Below are 15,508 nucleotides of genomic sequence, written 5' to 3'. Positions count from 1 at the left end.
GGTTCGACCTCTGTGTCTGGAAGATTCCCTGAAGTAGGAAATGGCAACCCACTCCAGTTTTCTTGCCTGGAGTATCCCATGGACAGAGGAGCCTGGTGGGCTACAGTCCATGGGGTCACAAAGAGCTGGACATGACAGAGTGACTTTCACTTTCAAAGATAAGTCATAAGATTGTTTCTTTTTCCTGTTTTCCATAAAAATATTTGCACTCTTTCAGTTCTTGACAAAACAAGATGTCTATGTCTAAGACAACTGGTTCAATCTAATTTTCCCAGAAATAAAAGAATTTCATTAAAATGTAATTATTCTTCATTCTAAAACTTTATTCCTGCCATTAATATATATTTTCCCTTCCCCAAGTGACATTAAAAAAAGAAAATTTTAAATAAAGAAATTTCATAAAGAGAATGTGGTAACCATTCATAAGGAAACAGTCAAGTAAAGTCATTATTTTGAAAGTTTTCCTTTCATAATACTATTTTCTGTAATTTTCAGCAATTCACACTATGTATTTCCCACTTAATGAATAACAATGAAACCCTAGAGCTGCTTTCAACAGGAGGAACACCTGAAAAAGCTCCAGTCTGCTAGGAACATGATTCATTCAACCAACAGTATCTGTTGAGCATCCACTAAAAGCTCAGTACCTGTGAAACACTGGGGATACTAGGGAAGCTCCTTCAGGCGTTGAAGACGAACAAGAAAAGTGTGCTAGAGGCATGGGAGTGTTGGCCGTTTTTAAGGGTTGCTCTAGCCATGGCCATGTGAGGGGTTTATTCCTCCCATATTATTCTTTCCTCTCGTCATCATGATCAGATGATAGGTGGGTGCTGGTCAGGAGACTGGCCATCAACCTGGTACAAATGACGAGAAGCAACCAGATCCCCTTTCACTCAGGAATCTTACATCAGCGCAGCAATTATATCAGAAAAGCCTGGCTTTAACAGGTTATTATGGCTGGCCCTCCTTATCTCAGGTTTCACATCCATGGTTGGTTGAATCTGTCAATGTGGAGCCTCCTGCTGATACAAAGGGCCAACTATATCATTTTATATAAGGGACTTGGGCATCTGGGAATTCGGGTATCTGTTGGGAGCAGATAAGGTAAAAGAGAGTGTGGTCCTGGAACCAACCTCCCATGTATACTGGGGAAAGACAGCATATCATTGTAAGGACAAACACAAATTTAAAATGAGAGGCTTAATTATTCCTATTGAAAATTCCTCCCCTGGGAATGAAAGAAGGGAAAATCAGAGTGAGATGCACCATGAAGGCTGGTGTCTATCAGGAGAATTTGCACTCTGGTCTCAGGTCAATGGAAGAGTTGCCTCGAGGAACAATCTCCTTCCAAGGGAGACAGGAGAGAGAGTACCTCTGCTGGCAGGTCACCAAGATTTTTCTCCTGAGGAGAGCTAACAGGTTGGTGACCTGATCTTAAGGCTGGAAGCTGAAGATGAAAGTCTTATCTACATGAATAAAGACCTGAGTCTGCAGAAGTTTATGCAAAAGACCACCTGGGAGAGGATAAACTGATAACCCATCATTAGAAAAATAAGTAGCCTAGAAATTCAGAATGGGAGGAAGGAGGGTCTGAGTGTATATCAATTCATATTTCAACATGTCTTATATTTAAATGTTTCATTTATTCCTTTACACACCTTCTTTGATGCCATTTGGAATTTACACATAAATCACACAGCCTTTTTTTATCCTTCCATGCCAGAAGACAACAAAAATCATAACTGTCTATTGCTGAGACAGTGATTTCATCTGTCTCATGACCTGTGACATTTTCAGCTGAATCCCACAATGGCTCTTTCCTCAGCCTTCTCACCAAAAAATCCACTCTTTCCCTTTGCCTCCAGCAAAACTGCAAACACAGAGCCTCCAGCTCTGAAGGGAGTTCACTGAAGATAGACTCCAGATCTCATGGCTGCAATTTTCTCCAGCTTCAAGAAAAATGGGAGCATCTACACTGCCAGTGAGAAGGGTCCAGACTCCTAGTGAAATCTGAAGTTAAGAAATATACTAGTTCACTTGTTTACACCTCTACCACTGTCTCTCAGAAGTATAATCTTGTGAATGTTCTGTTTCCTGCTTTTGTGCCTTTTCCACTCTGGAGAATCAACACTAAATAGGTACTGGTCATAATTATTAGAGAACTGAGAACTACTTCTAGGAAATAATAGGTCATGCAAACAAAGATTGCGTACAAGAATGCTGATTGCTCAAAATATCAAAAGACCTGAAGCTATCTAAATGTTCAGCACCAGAGAACTGCTTAAGTAGTAGTTTAGTTCAGTTCGGTTCAGTTCAGTCTCTCAGTCGTGTCCGACTCTCTGAGACCCCATGAATTGCAGCACGCCAAGCCTCCTTGTTCATCACGATCTGCCGGAGTTCACTCAGACTCACGTCCATCGAGTCCGTAATGCCATCCAGCCATCTCATCCTGGGTCGTCCCCTTCTTCTCCTGCCCCCAATCCCTCCCAGCATCAGAGTCTTTGCCAATGAGTCAACTCTTCTCATGAGGTGGCCAAAGTACTGGAGTTTCAGCTTTAGCATCATTCCTTCCAAAGAAATCCCAGGGCTGATCTCCTTCAGAATGGACTGGTTGGATCTCCTTGCAGTCCAAGGGACTCTCAAGAGTCTTCTCCAACACCACACTTCAAAAGCATCAATTCTTCGGCACTCAGCCTTCTTCACAGTCCAACTCTCACATCCATACATGACCACAGGAAAAACCATAGCCTTGACTAGACGGACCTTAGTCGGCAAAGTCATGTCTCTGCTTTTGAATATGCTCTCTAGGTTGGTCATAACTTTTCTTCCAAGGAGTAAGCGTCTTTTAATTTCATGGCTGCAGTCAACATCTGCAGTGATTTTGGAGCCCAAAAAAATAAAGTCTGACACTGTTTCCACTGTTTCCCCATCTATTTGCCATGAAGTGATGGGACCAGATGCCATGATCTTCGTTTTCTGAATGTTGAGCTTTAAGCCAACTTTTTCACTCTCCTCTTTCACTTTCGTCAAGAGGCTTTTTAGCTCCTCTTCAATTTCTGCCATAAGGTTGGTGTTATCTGCATATCTGAGGTTATTGATATTTCTCCCGGTAATCTTGATTCCAGCTTGTGTTTCTTCCAGACCAGCGTTTCTCAAGATGTGCTCTGCATAGAAGTTAAATAAGCAGGGTGACAATACACAGCCTTGACGCACTCCTTTTCCTATTTGGAACCAGTCTGTTGTTTCATGTCCAGTTCGAACTGTTGCTTCCTGACCTGCATACAGATTTCTCAAGAGGCAGGTTAGGTGGTCTGGTATTCCCATCTCTTTCAGAATTTTCCACAGTTTGTTGTGATTCACACAGTCAAAGGCTTTGGCATAGTCAATAAAGCAGAAATAGATGTTTTTCTGGAACTCTCTTGCTTTTTCCATGATCCAGCGGATGTTGGCAATTTGATCTCTGGTTCCTCTGCCTTTTCTAAAACTAGCTTGAACATAAGGGAGTTCCCAGTTCACATATTGCTGAAGCCTGGCTTGGAGAATTTTGAGCATTACTTTACTAGCATGTGAGATGCGTGCAATTGTGCGGTAGTTTGAGCATTCTTTGGCATTGCCTTTCTTTGGCATTGGAATGAAAACTGACCTTTTCCAGTCCTGTGGCTACTGCTGAGTTTTCCAAATTTGCTGGCATATTGAGTGTAGCACTCTCACAGCATCATCTTTCAGGATTTGAAACAGCTCACCTGGAATTCCATCACCTCCACTAGCTTTGTTCATAGTGATGCTTTCTAAGGCCCACTTGACTTCACCTTCCAAGACGTCTGGCTCTAGATTAGTGATCACATCATCATGATTATCTGGGTCGTGAAGATCTTTTTTGTACAGTTCTTCTGTGTATTCTTGCCACCTCTTCTTAATATCTTCTGCTTCTGTTAGGTCCATACCATTTCTGTCCTTTATCGAGCCCATCTTTGCATGAAATGTTCCCTTGATATCTTTAATTTTCTTGAAGAGATCTCTAGTCTTTTCCATTCTGTTGTTTTCCTCTATTTCTTTGCATTGATCGCTGAAGAAGGCTTTCTTATCTCTTCTTGCTATTCTTTGGAACTTTGCATTCAGATGCTTATATCTTTCCTTTTCTCCTTTGCTTTTCACTTCTCTTCTTTTCACAGCTATTTGTAAGGCCTCCCCAGACAGCCATTCGCTTTTTTGCATTTCTTTTCCATGGGGATGGTCTTGATCCCTGTCTCCTGTACAATGTCACGAACCTCATTCCATAGTTCATCAGGCACTCTATCTATCAGATCTAGTCCCTTAAATCTATTTCTCATTTCCACTGTATAATCATAAGGGATTTGACTGAGGTCATACCTGAATGGTCTAGCGGTTTTCCCTATTTTCTTCAATTTAAGTCTGAATTTGGTAATAAAGAGTTCATGATCTGAGCCACAGTCAGCTCCTGGTCTTGTTTTTGTTGACTGTGTAGAGCTTCTCCATCTTTGGCTGCATAGAATATAATCAATCTGATTTCGGTGTTGACCATCTGGTGATGTCCATGTGTAGAGTCTTCTCTTGTGTTGTTGGAAGAGGGTGTTTGCTATGACCAGTGCATTTTCTTGGAAAAACTCTATTAGTCTTTGCCCTGCTTTATTCCGCATTCCAAGGCCAAATTTGCCTGTTACTCCAGGTGTTTCTTGACTTCCTACTTTTGCATTCCTGTCCCCTAGAATGAAAAGGACATCTTTTTTGGGTGTTAGTTCTAAAAGGTCTTGTAGGTCTTCATAAAACCATTCAACTTCAGCTTCTTCAGCATTACTGGCTGGGGCATAGACTTGGATAACTGTAATATTGAATGGTTTGCCTTGGAGATGAACAGAGATCATTCTGTCATTTTTGAGACTGCATCCAAGTACTGCATTTCGGACTCTTTTGTTGACCATGATGGCTACTCCATTTCTTCTGAGGGATTCCTGCCCACAGTAGTAGATGTAATGGTCATCTGAGTTAAATTCACCCATTCCAGTCCATTTTAGTTCACTGATTCCTAGAATGTCGACGTTCACTCTTGCCATCTCTTGTTTGACCACTTCCAATTTGCCTTGACTCATGGACCTGACATTCCAGGTTCCTGTGCAATATTGCTCTTTACAGCATCAGATCTTGCTTCTATCGCCAGTCACATCCACAGCTGAGTATTGTTTTTGCTTTGGCTCCATCCCTTCATTCTTTCTGGGGTTATTTCTCCACTGATCTGGGTCGTGAAGATCTTTTTTGTACAGTTCTTCCGTGTATTCTTGCCACCTCTTCTTAATATCTTCTGCTTCTGTTAGGTCCATACCATTTCTGTCTTTTATCGAGCCCATCTTTGCATGAAATGTTCCCTTGGTATCTCTAATTTTCTTGACGAGAGCTCTAGTCTTTCCCATTCTACATAGGTATATATATTAAGATGTTTATAAGGTATTATAAAGTGACAAAAACAAGTTCTATATTTAAAAAACATGTAGTAGAGACCTTCCTGGTGGTCCAGCGGGCATGGTCTCACTTTCCAATGCAGTAATGTGGGTTCAATTCCTGGTCGGAAAGCTACGATCCCACATGCCATGTGGCCCAAAACCAACACAGAAAACAGAAACAATACTGTAACAAATTCAACAAAAGACTTTTAAAAATAGCCCCCATCAAAAAAATCTTAAAAGAAAAATAGAGTAGGTAGTAGGATATACACACACAGAGGAAAAAATCTTGAAGAATATACACCAACAGGTTAAGGTGAGACAGTATTTAAAATTTCACCTCTCTACATAGTTTCTTTTTCTATAATGAGCATGCATATTTGATTAAATTTTTAAAGAATTAAGAAAACTGTATAGAAGATAGAAACACACTGACTCCTAGTGAGAGACCTCTATGAATAAAGTACACAAGTTTTAGTATAAATGCACAACCAGAAGTAATCTGTGACATAGGAATCCAAAAGAGAGAAAGCAGGCAGAGTTGGATCCTCTTTTTTTTTTCAGTGTAGCCTTGGGAAAGCTAAAGAACGTTTAATCAAACTACACTAGGATCTTGGGGAGAGCTGAACTAGGGTGGGGTTGGGAGTGCACGGGAGCTAGAAATGTGTGTTTGAAAGCTATGCCATTTTTTTTGCAGTTCTGTGCACTGAGAAAGGAGCTGAAAGAATTATGCCCGCAGTGTTTCCTGGCCATGCCAAACTAAGGCTGGGAAAACAAGTCCTAATCTGAATCATCCCAGTTACTCTATATCCCAGGCCACGGCCACCCCTGCAATGAGGAGTTAGAAAGCTACAGCTTTAGTCTGCACTCCAGAGAATTAGCCATTTAGTGTATCCACGAGAGAAATATAGACACCTCTGTTAATGCTGTAACCTAGGAAAGTAAGCAGCACTGCATTAGATTTTCCTTCCAAACCGGAATTGTGCTTACGTTGCAAAGGTATCATCATTATCAGCAGTAGTAGCAGCTCTCTGAAAAACATCTTCACTAGCATCTAGAAGTTGACTCACTGTTGTCACAGCAACTTTTTTCGCCTGCCAGGAAGAAGGCATTGATTATCACAGAAGACACATTACACACCATCATCATCATTATAGTGACCATTACCATGAATTATTACCATATCTAGTGGCACCATTGGTATGGTAATCTAGAAATATTTTTCAAAACTAGTTTTGAAAGTATTCTCTCCACCTAAGAAGGCAGAGAGAATAAAGGCAAGGCACAGTGAAAATATAAACTGAGTTAATTAGGAGGCTTAGGTCTCTGAATTGACCTCATAGCAAGGTGTTTCACAGAACCTCCACCCTCACCCCCAAGAACACAAAAGCGGGTGTTTCGATACAGAAGTGGAAACAAAATAAGAAGAATACGGGGCTCTTTAAAACATTACAGTCCATTATACTTAATATAAGACCTTAATTATACGTACTCTAACTGTTAGTAACTATTAGGCTTAGTAAAATTATTTCCAGTTTTCTTAAAATTAAAACCTCAGAAGTATGTCAGATGCAATGTCTCCACACCTGATTACATTTTAACTGCCTTTGTTATAGATATTGACACCATTCTGTCCTTATGGGCTAAGCCTGTCATAAATTCTACGTTTGGTGGTCATTATATTTCTTTCAATTCCATATTTATTAACTTGCAATTTGAATCCCACTTTATTTCCAAAGACCTCGGATAACAAAAAACATTTTTAAAATAAACTATTTAAAAAGAATAGAATAAAACAGATGTTTTCAGGCCATGCTGATATCCAACTAGCAGATACTGGGTCCTTCCAGATTGGCAGTTTATAAACCCTGCTAGGCCAGTACCTAAACTGTGCCAATTGGCGAATGCTGCCTGCAGTTCTCATTTTCAGGTACCAGAGTTTAACAGGTTATGATATCAGAAATGTAAATTAGGCTCAATTTTTTGGAAAACCAAGACTAAAATTCAAATATGCTCAACAGAAAGGGATCCCGGTTTAAAACAGCATGATCCAAAGTGAGTTTCTTGGAACTCAAGTTATTTGGAATTGAATAGAGGTGAGAGGTCAAATACGATTGATAAACATATTACTAAAGTGAAATAGATTTGTTCATTCCAGGACTTTCCAGAAGATTTAACATGATAATCATTTGTGACTATCCCAAAAGAGAATATTTGGACAAGTAGACCTTTTTTATCGATATTCCTTTGAACATCTCTCAGAGACAGTGCTCTGCAAAATGGTTTTGAGCAACTAAAACCCTGACCAAGTCCATACTTTGTAGTAAGGAGTAGAGTTTGAAATGTCTTTCTTTGTTCCCCTCCCTTTTTAAAAAACCGTATGAGTTTTACCTCAGATGAAGCATTTCTGGATGTGTTAAAAATCTGTCCGACTACTCTAGTAGCAGACATGATGTCCTCAGGAGTTAATTTACTGGCATTCGATGTTAAAATCTGGGCTTCATTAGAAATATTTTGAGACTGTGTTGAGATATTGACAATCTGTTAAAAAAAGAAAAAAGCCCTAACTTTATAAACTATATCCGAACACTTTGCAAACAACACATTTGAATAAGCTGGAACTGAATTGACCCTCAACCTCATGAACATCACATCCACTCCATTTTTCATTTTTGCTTTTTCCTTTGCATAAAGGACACAGTACATGTAGGCCCGTGGCTTTCCCAGCCCTTTCTATTAATACCTGCCAGGATTAATTAATTAAGCCAGGGCAGGGCTCCTCTAGGTATAACCCATGGACCAATGGTGGTTCACTGATTGCTACAGAGTCCATAGGGAGATAAAAATAGAAAATGCAAGTGGTCAGAGACATAACAATTCTATGCTGTTGAATCTAATAATTTGTAAAATGGATTTTTATCCTATAAGCCTTTTTTGTTCTACTTTCCTAGTAATTCATTAGTAGTTTACAAAATTATAGCCTGCAATGGGCTGGAAATTTTTTAAGCTGGCTTTGTAGCACATAGAGTTAGGGAAGTTAGGAAACCTCTCCAGGTACCAGTGAACCTCCAGGCTCTAGGTTGTGAGGCTAAACATATTAATCCATATTATCTTTAGTGGAAAGTGAAAGTGAAGTCGCTCAGTTGTGTCCGACTCTTTGAGACCCCATGGACTGTAGCCTAGCAGGCTCCTCTGTCCATGGATTTTCCAAGCAATAGTACTGGAGTGGATTGCCATTTCCTTTTCCAAAAGGCCAGGTGTTAATACGTATGTGTCTGTGTGGCTTAGTTTTCACTAGATGGCAGCATCGTTGCAAAAATCAAACCAAGATCACAGACTATTTACTCTTACGGAAGAGTCCGAAACAATATCCAATCAGTAGAAACAAGGTTCTCATTCAATGCCCAGGTCTCTGCTATGTGTTAGGCATTTAACTAGATGTTTTATAGGTGTTATCACATTTAATATGCAAAACAATATTGCAAGTTGAGCACCCTCATTCCTATTTAAAGGCTTGGAGAGGTTATAGAGCTCACCCAAAGTTCATGCAGCCTACAAATGAGAGAAATGATGCTCAAAAACTGCCTTATCAGACTCCAGAACATGAAGCCTTTCCCCCAATCTGAATGAAAGTGCAAGTGTTAGTCACTCAGTCATGTCTGACTCTGTGTGACCCCATGGACTATAGCCCACCGGGCTCCTCTGTCCATGGGATTCTCCAGACAAGAATACTGGAGTGGGTTGCCATTCCCTTCTCCAAGGGATCTTCCCAACCCAGGAATCGAACCTGTGTCTTTTGCATTGCAGGTAGATTCCCTACTGTCTGAGCCACACAACCTATGTGGTTGGCAGCCATCTCCACACTCTACCCTCGTCCTCACCCACTCCCTTGCCCAACTGAGATTAGGGAGCTGGTGTGGTACAGTGTGGCCTTTAAAGACCAGCTCCATCACTTTTTGGCTGTGGTTCACTGAGCAAAATAGGACACTCTCAGAGAGTTTCCTCATCTATAGAATGAACATATCAATGCATAGTCGCTTTTAAAATTAAAATAACACATATAAAATGTTCAGCACAGTATTTAGCATGCAGTTAGTACTCAATAACATGTAAGTGTGATTAGCTAGAATAATCTATAATATGAGAATGAAACTATAACTCTCAGAGGTTGTGTGTGTGTTAGTCACTCAGTCATGTCCGACTCTTTGCGACCCCGTGGACTGCAGCCCACCAGGCTTCTCTGTCCATGGAATTCTCCAGGCAAAAATTCTGAAATGTATTGCCATTCCCTTCTCCAGAGGAACTTCCCAACCCAGGGATCGAACCTTGGTCTCCTGCATCGAAAGCCGGTTCTTTACCATTTGAGCTATAGGTTATGTAAGGACTAAATGAGATAACACATGTAACATGCCTCGTGCCAAGAGGAACACAAATAAGTTTCTTCCTCCTCCCCTTGCTTGGTCCCAGGTGTTAACAATTCCTTGCATTTGCATTTGAGTATATCCTTAGTCAAAATAATCTAATTTGCATTAAAGAACAGTTAGTTATATTTCCCACTTCACTTGCTCATGAATACAGCCCTGAGACCAGCATCAGGTTCTGAACTTCCTGTTTCAAAGGGGTTTGGATTATAGCTTGTTTCTCTTTATTCTGATCCAAGAGACCATAAAATACCTTCCTTTTGGTATCAAATGTTAGGTATCTATTTTCAGTCAAAACTTCAGTGGTCAAACATATGAGGCCATTTAAAAACTAGTTAAGGACATAGGGAATGTCTTTTACACACTGCTATATTTAAAATGGATAATCAACAAGGACCTATTGTATAGAACATGGAACTCTGCTCAATGTTATGTGCCAGCCTGGATGGTAACAGGGTTTGGGGGGAAATGGATACATGTGTATGTATGGCTGAGTCCCTTCACAGTTGACCTGAAACTACCACAATAGTTAATTGGCTATACCCCAATACAAAATGTTTTTGGTGCTAAAAAAGAAAATTTTATTTTAAAATATACAATATCAAAACTAAAGTAATAAAAGACATATTTTCATTTTCTTTATAATATATATCAAATGTAAAATGCAGCTATTTAAAATACTGAAATAGTTCTAAAAAATAAAATATGCTATAAATTATCATTTGCTGACCTTTGCCAAACAAACATGTCCAACTGTCTGTTTTCACAAATGGATATCAACTTTAAAATATAAGGATAGTTTCAGTTACTGCTGCTGCTGCTGCTAAGTCGCTTCAGTCGTGTCCGACTGTGCGACCCCACAGACGGCAGCCCACCAGGCTCCCCCATCCCTGGGATTCTCTAGGCAAGAATACTGGAGTGGGTTGCCATTTCCTTCACCAATGCATGAAAGTGAAAAGTGAAAGGGAAGTTGCTCAGTCGTGTCCGACTCTTAGCAACCCCATGGACTGCAACCCACCAGGCTCCTCCGCCCATGGGATTTTCCAGGCAAGAGTACTGGAGTGGAGTGCCATTGCCTTCTCTGAGTTTCAGTTAATAGTCTTTGCTATTTCTAGTATGAGAGTTTTGAAAGCATTGGTTTGGCATCAAGTATCTCAAGAACAGAGTATGTACAGTCTGAACTTTTTCCCATTGCCCTTCTCATGGAATATATAGCCTACCTGCTTTTCCAGGGTTTCCAGATTTTGATTACAATTTCCTATCGTCACATTTTGTAATTTTATCTCTCCATTTTCAAGACTGCACTGCCGAATTGCCAATGGACTGCCCGCTTTAATAAAAAGAAGCAGCAGGGAGGGATAAATTATGATTATGGGATTAACAAGTACATATTACCATATGTAAAACAGATTAAAAGAAACACAAGTTTATTGTTTAGCACTGGAAACTATATTCAATGTATTGTAATAACCTACAATGGAAAAGAAACAAAAAAAGAATACACATACACATATTCTTAGTTGCTCAGTCATGTCCGACTCTTAGCGACCTCATGGACGGCAGCACGCAAGGCTCCTCTGTCCGTGGGGATTCTCCAGGCAAGAATACTAGAGTGGGTTGCCATGCCCTCCTCCATGGGATCTTCCCAGCCTAGGGATTGAACCCAGTTCTCCCTCATTGCAGACAGATTCTTTGCCATCTGAGCCACCACAGAAGCTCCCCTGCGCACATATATATATCTGAATCACTTTGCTATATATCTGAAACTAACACAATATTGTTAATCAACTATACTTCAATTTTGAAGAAAAGAATAAAGGAAGAATACTTGGAAAAATGAAAGCAACCACCTGCTCCAGTAGTCATAACCCCTTCACAACATGATTTTACTGCTCTTCCCATCAAGAAGTGAAGTCTGTTCCTCCATTTCCTGAATCTACCTTTGATCAACAAAATGTGGTAGAAATAACACTGTTTGATTTCCAAAGCCTGTATCAGAAACGCTGTCCTGAGACCATCATATAAGGAAGCAGGTCTAATCTACTGGAGGGTGAAAGGCCACGTGGAAGAGACCTGAAGACCCCCAGCCAACAGGCAGCACCAAAGCCTCATGTGAGTCAGATCATCTTAAACCTTCCAGCACAATCCAGCTGCCACAGTCAACTCACAGGACTATGAGGAGCTTATATCTTTATTGTTGTCAGCCAGTAAGTTTGGGATATTTTTATACACAGCAAGGGAAAAGTGAATCAGACAGCCACTGCATGAATATTTCAGGCAGATACCACTTGTCTAGATTTTTAAATCTGGAATTCAAAAGATCAGTCAACTATTTTCTTCCTTTGAAGTCTGCAAGGAAGGTTTGCCTTCCAAAAACGAGGGACCTAAGAGCATTGAATTGGATATGACAGACTAGTCGGAGAGACCTGAAACAAGGTGAAAAATTCCTCCTAGAGATTTAATTATATGGGCTTCCCTGACAGCTCAATAGGTAATGAATCCGCCTGCAATGCAAGAGACCCTGGTTCAATTCCTGGGTTAGGAAGATCCGCTGGAGAAGGGATAGGCTACCCATTCCAGTATTGTTGGGCCTCCCTTGTGGCTCAGCTGGTAAAGAATCTGCCTGCAATGTGAGAGACCTGGGTTTGATCCCTGGGTAGGAAGATCCCCTGGAGAAGGGAAATGATACTCACTACAGTATTCTGGCCTGGAGAATTCCATGGACTGAACAGATACTGAATTCTATACTGATCTTTCATCTTTACCCAAATCTGGGCGACACGTGAAAGGCAAAGAGTTCTACAGTTTTTGCAGCATCTACAGAGTATATTACTGGCTCTCAATAAATCATCAGGTTTATTTCCTAGGATTATCACCTGAGCCTCGGCAACTCAATGTCCTCCTCTGGCTAGTACTTAAGAGGATGTAAATAGATAAAATCACTACCAGTTGTCATTAGTGGGACAGCTGATCAGTAGGTGAACTCTTAGGACAGATTTGGGTAGCTGCATAAGGGGCAACAACTAGAAACACAAAAACTAGAGGTTGCTCCTACAACACTTAAAGCAGAAGGTTAAATTCACTCTTATATGATCACTCCACTTCTACTCTATGGCATAATGAAAATTTTAAACATTTATGTAGGATATTATTTTTTATGTGGCCATAGTTCAAATGCATCTTCTCTATATTACTTACAAGTATGAACCTATCCACTCAAAATCATTAAAAGTATTTTGGTTATTTGCTATATAAAGCCAAATTAATTAGAAGTAATTATTAATATAATACTAAAACTCTGGGAGTTGGTGATGGACAGGGAGGCCTGGCGTGCTGCGATTCATGGGGTTGCAAAGAGTTGGACACGACTGAGTGACTGAACTGAACTAAAAAGCAAATTTACTAATTGTTGACATCTATGTCATCTATGTAGTTTTGACATCTATGTAGTTTTTTAAAATTTATTTTTAATTGAAGGATAATTGCTTTATAATATTTTGTCAGTTTCTGCCATACATCAACATGAATCAGCCATAGGTATACATATGTCCCCTCCCTCTTGAACCTCCCTTCCTAGAAATCTATATATTTAAATTATTTTATGGGCACAATCTAAAATTCAAAGATAAGTGTAACAAACATTTTCATACTAATTACTAAGAAAAGAAAAATACATAACCAAGTGAAAGGTTCTCTTGTTCCAATAATGTAATATATTTCAAGCAATTGTGATATCCCTTGATGGGTATATAACTGATATTTTTACTCTTCCCAATTCAATAACACAGTTATTTTTTGTAGCCACATCTCTTTTGTAAATTATAGTGAAATATTTAAGATGTAAAAAACATAAAAATTAAGACAGTATGTATCTGTTGGCATATCATTGGAAGTAAGGACCAATATAGTTGAAGCTCCTCTTTTACCTCTAAGCTCTTATCAAGAAGCTAGGAGGAACTATGTAAAGAACAGAATAATGAATACTTGAGTAAGTGTGATATATGTGGGCAGAGGCAATTTAGATTCAGCAAATGGAATGCTGGTCTCAATAATCTCTTGAAATAAAGCAAAGAAAGGCATCGGAAAGAGCAGTACATGTAATTTATTTAGTGCTTCAAAGAGTACTTGACACACATAAAGATCAATATCTAAATAAAATCTGAAAATTTTCTCAATTTCATTATTGGCAGAAGTTCAGTCAAACACTTGCATAAACAAGCTAGAGTTAGTTACTGTGATATCCGGTTCTGTGGGAAGTGAATGATGACCCACAGGAAGATATGAGGGAAGTGAATGATGACCCACAGGAAGATATGAGAGGCAGGAGGACTAGTCAGATAAAAATCAATGCAAACTAAGAGCTGTTAAAACATTTAGGGAAATCACATGGCACAGTGGGAGTCAGGAAAGGAGTCCATGAATTTAAAGGGCGACCCTTAGAAGATATTACCCAATCTGACACTAAAATCACATATGTCATCAAAATCCTGGATATCATCAGAAAGCAGATTAGAAATAGAAAATATCATTTGCTCCTTTATTCTTGGAAAGCCTTTGTGCAAAAAACATTGTCACACTTCAGAAAAGGTATGCTGAAGCTAGAGAATGTTCCAAGATGAAAACCTAAAATATTCAAACAGGTGAAAGACTACTAGCTGGACAGACTCAGCTGCATTTCTACCTAGAAAGATGAAGTCTCAAAGTAGATATGGTATAAATCCACAGTCTAGCTAATCTTTAAAATTGAGATAAATTATGTAACTGAGAGAACAGATCTCAACTTAGTCAAACTCCGGGAGATGGAGGGGGCCTCAAGAATAAATCAATTGAAAAAGAATTAAAAGGAATTTACTACTGTTCCATCAGTCCTGGATGTTCTTTGGAAGGAATGATGCTAAAGCTGAAACTCCGGTACTTTGGCCACCTCATGCAAGGAGTTGACTCATTGGAAAAGACTCTGATGCTGGAAGGGATTGGAAGCAGGAGGAGAAGGGGACGACAGAGGATGAGATGGCTGGATGGCATCACTGATTCGATGCGCATGAGTTTGAATGAACTCCGGGAGTTTGTGATGGACAGGGAGGCCTGGCGTGCTGCGATTCATGGGGTCACAAAGAGTCGGACATGACTGAGCGACTGAACTGACTGACTGACTGACTGATCTATATTTTAGCTTTTAGGAAAATCGAATTACGTGAGTTAACACCCAAAACTCTGAACACTGGCATCATGAAAGGGAACCAATTCCTTCAACAAAATCTCCCCTGATGCCTCTTTCAGGGATCTAAAACTAGTTGGAGAGAAGATAGGTATGATCCTGCATAGCAATTCAGATGCCTAGACAGAGGAGATGCTTGGGAAAGCACATACCATTTACAGTGTTCTTGTCACATACTTGCAAGGAAGATCCATATCTTCCCACGGGAATTCTGTTAAAAGTAAAACTCCCATAGGTACTGTTTTCACAGAAATTAACTGTAATGGAAAGAAAAATATTTTTGAATCATAAATTCATCATTATCAAAATTTTTTCATTATTAATTTTCATCATTTTTCTTTCTGAATTTCAAACCAGATTAAAGCCAAAGTTCAAAACCTATAGAATGTAATTTGAAGGGTAACAGAAGGCTT

The 15,508-nt window shown here is 39.7% G+C and overlaps 1 protein-coding gene across 1 annotated transcript in view; it reads right to left on the bottom strand.

Annotated features, from left to right (window-relative positions):
• ADGRG7 (adhesion G protein-coupled receptor G7) overlaps positions 1–15,508 on the bottom strand; it is a 66,138-nt gene that overhangs the window by 29,714 nt on the left and 20,916 nt on the right. Inside the window, exons 3-6 of the mRNA XM_068985843.1 lie at positions 15,248–15,352; positions 11,098–11,207; positions 7,848–7,997; positions 6,447–6,550 (exon numbers count right to left, since the gene is read on the bottom strand). Of these exons, the coding sequence (XP_068841944.1) occupies positions 6,447–6,550; positions 7,848–7,997; positions 11,098–11,207; positions 15,248–15,352 (469 nt within the window). The remainder of the gene's footprint in view (positions 1–6,446; positions 6,551–7,847; positions 7,998–11,097; positions 11,208–15,247; positions 15,353–15,508) is intronic.

This window comes from Capricornis sumatraensis, chromosome 1, assembly GCF_032405125.1.
Source record: "Capricornis sumatraensis isolate serow.1 chromosome 1, serow.2, whole genome shotgun sequence".
Lineage (NCBI taxonomy): Eukaryota > Metazoa > Chordata > Mammalia > Artiodactyla > Bovidae > Capricornis > Capricornis sumatraensis.
This window is presented reverse-complemented; position numbering and strand designations above follow the sequence as displayed.